Here is a 6,000-nt window from a genome sequence, read left to right on the forward strand (position 1 = left end):
GTGTTCATGAGGATGAACATGGTCTGGAGTGTTCTTTTCTTGAACTGTCTTTGTCTGGTTTTAAACAGACGTGTACTAGACATTTTTCTGAGGCCTTGAATGATAATTTTACTATTTTAAGCATCATAAAAACTTATGAATGGTTTTAATCTTCGATTTTCTGCTAGAATTTCCTTGACTCCAAGTTTTTGAGCAGGAACACAACTTTCAAAGATAACAAAATTCCCAAGGGAAAATAAAACTATTCTAACTATTCTCACCTTAAGGTACATGTGAGAATCTCATGCAATGGAACTATTTCACCTGTCATTCTCTGCAGGTCCTCACCCTGCTTCAGTATAGTCAGCGAAGCAGGAACTGTGCTCCCCAGCCTGGGATGAAAAACTGACACAGTTTCTATCAAATAAAAGATACATTATTACCCAACCCTGAAATGCAAATACTCACAGTGGTCACTGAGTTACCTAAGAAAGCACCTGCCAAACATTAACCCCTTTAGTTCTTATAATTCCCCAAACGTTCACAAACGTTCAGTCATTACCACTCACATTTTACTATGCTGCTAAGCTGCTGCTAAGTCACTTCAGTAGTGTCCGACTCTGTATAACCCCATAGACGGCAGCCCACCAGGCTCCCCCGTCCCTGGGATTCTCCAGGCAAGAACACTGGAGTGGGTTGCCATTTCCTTCTCCAATGCATGAAAGTGAAAAGTGAAAGTGAAGTCATGTCCGACTCCTCACGACCCCATGGATTGCAGCCTACCAGGCTCCTCCACCCATGGGATTTCCCAGGCAAGAGTACTAGAGTGGGGTGCCATTGCCTTCTCCGACATTTTACTATGGGAGAAGCCAAATCACAATGGGATTAAGAGATTTCAAGGCGATCAGCAGAGCTAAAGTCTGAATTTAAACATCACCTACTACCCAACTTTGTTTTAAAAAATAGTCCTAGACAAATGCAATGCAAGGTCAGAAGGTCAACCAGGCATGGGAGGAACTTCAGAAAGGGATTCAGGGACTTCCCAGATGGTCCAGTGGTTAAGACTTCCACTGCAGATGGCATGGGTTCCAACCCTGGTTGGGGAAGTAATATCCCTCAAGCTGGGCAGCACAGCCCAAAAACATTAATACAAGTGATGAAAGGAAGGAAGGAAGAGAGAAAAGAGAGAGAGAAGGAAAGAAGGAAAGGAAAGGAAAGAAAGAAAGGAATCTGATGCAAAAGAGCTCACTGAGGGGTGTTTTAGGAACTTAAATGCTGATTCTGGTCTTGGCTCTTTTGACAAGGCCCATCCCCTCACTGCAGAAAGTGAGCAAGACTAATGGCTGAGGAACAGGACACTACACAGGAACTGCTCTCCTAGGGACAGCACAATGGCCACAGAGAAATCAAAATGCTTGTAGAGCGTATCATTTCAGCATGTAAGAGTCAGCCAAAAGATCACCCAAAAGGGTGGACCAAAGACCAGAGAAATGTTCCTGGACTCAAGGTCTGTCCTGCTCAGTGGAACAACTCAAAGTGATGTGTTCAGGAGGCAGTAAAGGGTACGTGTGCGTGCGTGCTAAGTCACTTCAGTCGTGTTTGACTCTGTGCAACACTATGGACTATAGCCTGCCAGACTCCTCTGTCCACGGGATTCTCCAGGCAAGAATACTGGACTGGGTTGCCATGCCCTCCTCCAGGGGATCGTCCCAACCCAGGGATTGAACCCACATCTCTTATATCTCCTGCATTGGCAGGCAGGTTCTTTACCTCTAGCACCACCTGGAAAGCCTAAAGAGCATACTGCCTGGGTTCAAATCCCAGTTCCACCAACCACGAGGCCTTAAAGGAGTCACAACCTCTGTGCCTCTAATTTTCTCATCCATAAAAGTGACGAGAGTAAGCATTCATTAATGATGTCCGCTGTTATTATTACTCAGAAAGTTGTCCCACCGAGGGCCTGTGCTTTTCTGACACTGTCCTAACATCAAGGTATAATTGATAGTGTGCCCCTCCCCATCATAAGAGCAAAATTCTGCTTTCAACCAAGTGTGCTTGAGAAAAAAACAAAATCAAAACAGAACAATGAACAATAAATAAACATTAACTATTTCATTAAATGATGTCTGGGAGCTAAAAACCAATAAGCACTCACAGAATCCACATTCAAAAGGAAGAAGAAGGTATTTAAATCTACAGCTTAAACCAACTGTTTTCCTACAAAAAGTACATTCACATTGTTTGAGATATTCTCCCCAATGATATAAACTATGAAAATGCACTGATTAATCTCCATGCTATTTCAGATTAGTTTTATGATCAAATAAGGTTCCACTTAAAAGATCAATTTAACTTTTAAATCACTAGGAAGTAAGCTATCTTTAGTTCAAATATGTAATTTTAGGACTTCCCCGGCAGCGCAGTGGATGAGAATCTGCCTGCCAATTTGGGGATCACAAGCTGGATCTCTGGTCTGTGAAGTTTCACGTGCTACGGAGCAACTAAGCCTGTGTGCTCTAGAGCCCATGTTCCCCAACCAGTGAAGAGTAGCCCTCTCTCTGGCAACCAGAGAAAGATCTTGCATAGCAACGAAGACCCAGCGCAACCAAAAACAAATAACTAAAACTTTTTTAAAAAGAGGGACCAGAGAGGTGGTGAAAGTTTATTTTTAAAAATTTAGTTATAATTTTGGGGTGGCATTTTCATCACGTTTCTTTAATTAATTAGCAACAGTGACAGCTAACATTTTATTACACACTAACTAAGCACCTAATAAGCTAGGTGCTAATTTCCACCTATTACCTCATCCTCTTAATCCTGAGGGAGGTATAGGCTCATTTTACAGAAGAACCCCAGCCTTGATGCTGACTATTTACGGTTCTGACAGAGAACTGATAGCCAGTACCTGTATATAAAGTTTTAACATTAAAATGATACAGAGCTTCCCTGGTGGCTCAGCTGATAAAGAACCCACCTGCCAATGTAGGAGATACAAGAAACGTCTGATCCCCGGGTCAGGAAGATACCCTAGAGAAGGAAATGGCAACTCGCTCCAGTACTTTTGCCTGGAAAATTCCACAGACAGAGGAGCCTGGCGGGCTACAGTCCACGGGGTCATGAAGAGTCGGACACAACTGAGCATGCATACACAGGTATAAAGTTTTAACACTAAAAATGATTACAGAAAGGTAAGTCTCAAAGTCTAATGTGCAGGAGAACTTCTGGCAAATCTTGCTAAACTGTAGATTATGATTCATAAGGTCTGAGGTGAAGCCTATGATTCTGCAATTCTAACAAGCTCGTAGATGCTAGGACTACTGCCGACCACACTTGGAGCAAGGACCTACAGGTGGCAATAGGCCACAGACTACAAAAAAATGTCTCTAAAGACTAAAACAAAATTTTAAAAAACCAAACTTTTCACAAAAGCCACAGAATTAAAACTTATATGAAACATATTTCTTGATGGGATGTTGCAACATCTTAGAAATATCTTCAGGGATTTCTCTGGTGGTCCAGTGAATAGGACTCCAAGCTGCCAGTGCTTCCAAGGCAGAAGAGATGGGTTCGATTCCTGGTCAGGGAACTAAGATCCCACATGCTATGTGGGGCAGCCAAAAAAAAAAAAAAAAATCTTCATAACGACTCTTGTTTTCTTTTCCAGTTTAAGTCAAGAGTCCAATTTCTTGGAGTTTTGTGGAGGGGTTTTCCCCCTAAAAACCCTGAGTTTTTAATCAAGGCTGAAAAGCTAAATGCATGGGAGACTATTTCATGTTGCCATACCCTTCAAGCAGATCCCTGTCCTTCATTCACCCACATATAAGACAACCTCTCACTGTTTAAATTCTAGAGGCAAGAGTTAGGGGAGATTTTAGGAGCTGGACACCAAAGTTCTTCCAGATGAAAAGTAAAGTTCTACCAAAAATAGCAACTTACAAAAAGGCAATGATAAATACCATTTATCATTGGTTTCCATTTATGGCCTTAGGTGACAAAATTCCAGCAATGAGGTGATAGCTAACATGTTATACAAACTACTGGATTTCATTCTTTTACCAAATCCCTTAAGTGGCAGGTCTGTTTACCTTTAAAAGTCCGAGTGAACAAAGCAAGGTACTTAACAAGATCCCTAAATTCCACCTGGGTCCAAATTCCCTTTCTCCCAGCTCTTTTATTCACTTGTGATTATCTGTGCTGTACTCAAACATCAGCTAGCTGCTTCTTGTAAATGGCACCTCCCACACCTTCTCCATTCTCTTTACTAACAGCAATGCCTAAGTCCAGAACCAATATATCTCTGAGAACATTCCAGTTTAACAGATAAGGTCAGTTTAAAATTCTAGAGAGGAATAACCTGCTCCGTTTGTCTTTCCTGAGAGCCCTTCAAAAACTACCACCCCACAATCAGCAGAACAAGCCTTTCACCCAAAAGAAAGATAAAACAGGCTATGATTCTGCAATTTACAAACACTGAGACCTTTATTGAAAGGATATTCACGTTAAATGATTCCCAAGGAACCTTTACCAACGTACTCAAGTAAGCACAAGGAGACCAATGCTTGGAAGAAACAAAATGCATATACCGTGCAGGTCCGTGCAAATGGCTTCTCTGGCTGAGAAGTCAATGAAATTTTGTAAGGGGCCTCAGCGGAAGGCCTACCTGTGTCAGGGAATACCGAGACACAGTTTTGTCCCAACAAGAGCATGCTCTATCCACAAACAGAGCTAAGCAACTAACCAAATAGGCTCGTTAGAAACCCACAAAAGAGGGGCAGAGGGGACACTGTCCTGAACACCCTGGAAGCTAAAAATAAGTATCCTGAGGAACGAGCTCTACCATAGACAAGCCCAACAGAAAGTTCTCTGTTTCTATTACCTCCAAAACTGGCTGCCCTCCTGCAGTGATTTAACTCTGGGTACCAACTGGGCAATGCCAGCCACCGTGCTGGGGCGGAAGATTCAGAGATGCCGGTTCTATCTTCTGGGCTAATTAGAAGGAATCAAAACCTCTGCAGTGTAAACTGGAGACTCTGCGGGCAGAGTTGGGCTCCCTCAATGCATCTAGACTACATGCCTCCATTCAACCAACGTTTATTTGAGCGTCTACCATATGCTCAGCACTCTGCTGGGCACCGGGGGAAGAAACCTTTCCCAGTAGTGGAACCAGAGACAAACGAGGACGGTCCTGAGCAGTGGAGGATGTGCGGCCCCCGAAAACCTAACACAAGTTGTTGCTATGACCAGCAGCACCCAGGGGAAGGCGTGACCCCCGCCGGGTTCCGCGGACCACCAGGTCCAACAGTGAAAGCGGCTCGCGATAGCGAAGGCTGGCGTGGACAGGTAGGCCCGGGGGCAGGTGTTCAGGTAGAAGGCGCACAACTGAGGCAGCAAGGCTGGGGAAGGCGGGGTCCCCAAGGGAGGCGGGAGGGAAGCCCGGGGATCCGGCTAGAAGAGGGGGCGCAAGGAGCTGGGCGATGGGAAGCCCGGGGCGCGGTGGAGGCCGGCAGGGCCTGCGCCCCCTGAAGCGGGAGCAGCGAGGGAAGGCGCGCGGCTAGGCCGCCCGCCCGCACCTGGGGCCCCGCCCGGCACCTACCACTTGGGCGACCTTGAGGCAGCCGAGCGCGCCGCGCAGGTAGTCGGGGTCGCAGCGCAGGCCGGCCAGCCCGCGGCGCTGGCTCACCGGCTCGGTGGTGGGCTGGTACGGGCTGCTGGCGCCCGAGATCATGGAGGTGCTCGAGGCCTCGCCCTCGAAGCCGTCCAGCTCCTCGCCGCTCCGCATGCTGCCGCCCGGCCCGAGCCGCCTCGCGCGGCTGGCTCCCGGCGCCCGGAGCTGGCGGGCTCAGCAGGGCCGCCGCATTGCCGCCGCCGCCGCCGCCGACGGAGACGACGACAGACTGACTTCCCGCACCAGCGCCGCCGCCTCTGCACCCGCCGCCCCGCTGCGGCCGCGGTTCGGTCCGCTCGGGCTCGGCTCCCGCCTCCTCAGCAGCGGAAAGGGAGGGAGGCGGGAGCGAGTGGAGA

At 47.1% G+C, this 6,000-nt stretch overlaps 1 protein-coding gene across 1 annotated transcript in view; it reads right to left on the reverse strand.

The window, feature by feature from the left end:
• CMTM4 (CKLF like MARVEL transmembrane domain containing 4) overlaps positions 1-5,758 on the reverse strand; it is a 70,897-nt gene extending 65,139 nt beyond the window's left edge. The window contains exon 1 of the mRNA XM_052656396.1: positions 5,573-5,758. Coding sequence (XP_052512356.1) covers positions 5,573-5,758 — 186 coding nt within the window. The remainder of the gene's footprint in view (positions 1-5,572) is intronic.
• Positions 5,759-6,000: the final 242 nt, after the last annotated feature.

This window comes from Budorcas taxicolor, chromosome 18 (assembly GCF_023091745.1).
Source record: "Budorcas taxicolor isolate Tak-1 chromosome 18, Takin1.1, whole genome shotgun sequence".
Taxonomy (NCBI): domain Eukaryota; kingdom Metazoa; phylum Chordata; class Mammalia; order Artiodactyla; family Bovidae; genus Budorcas; species Budorcas taxicolor.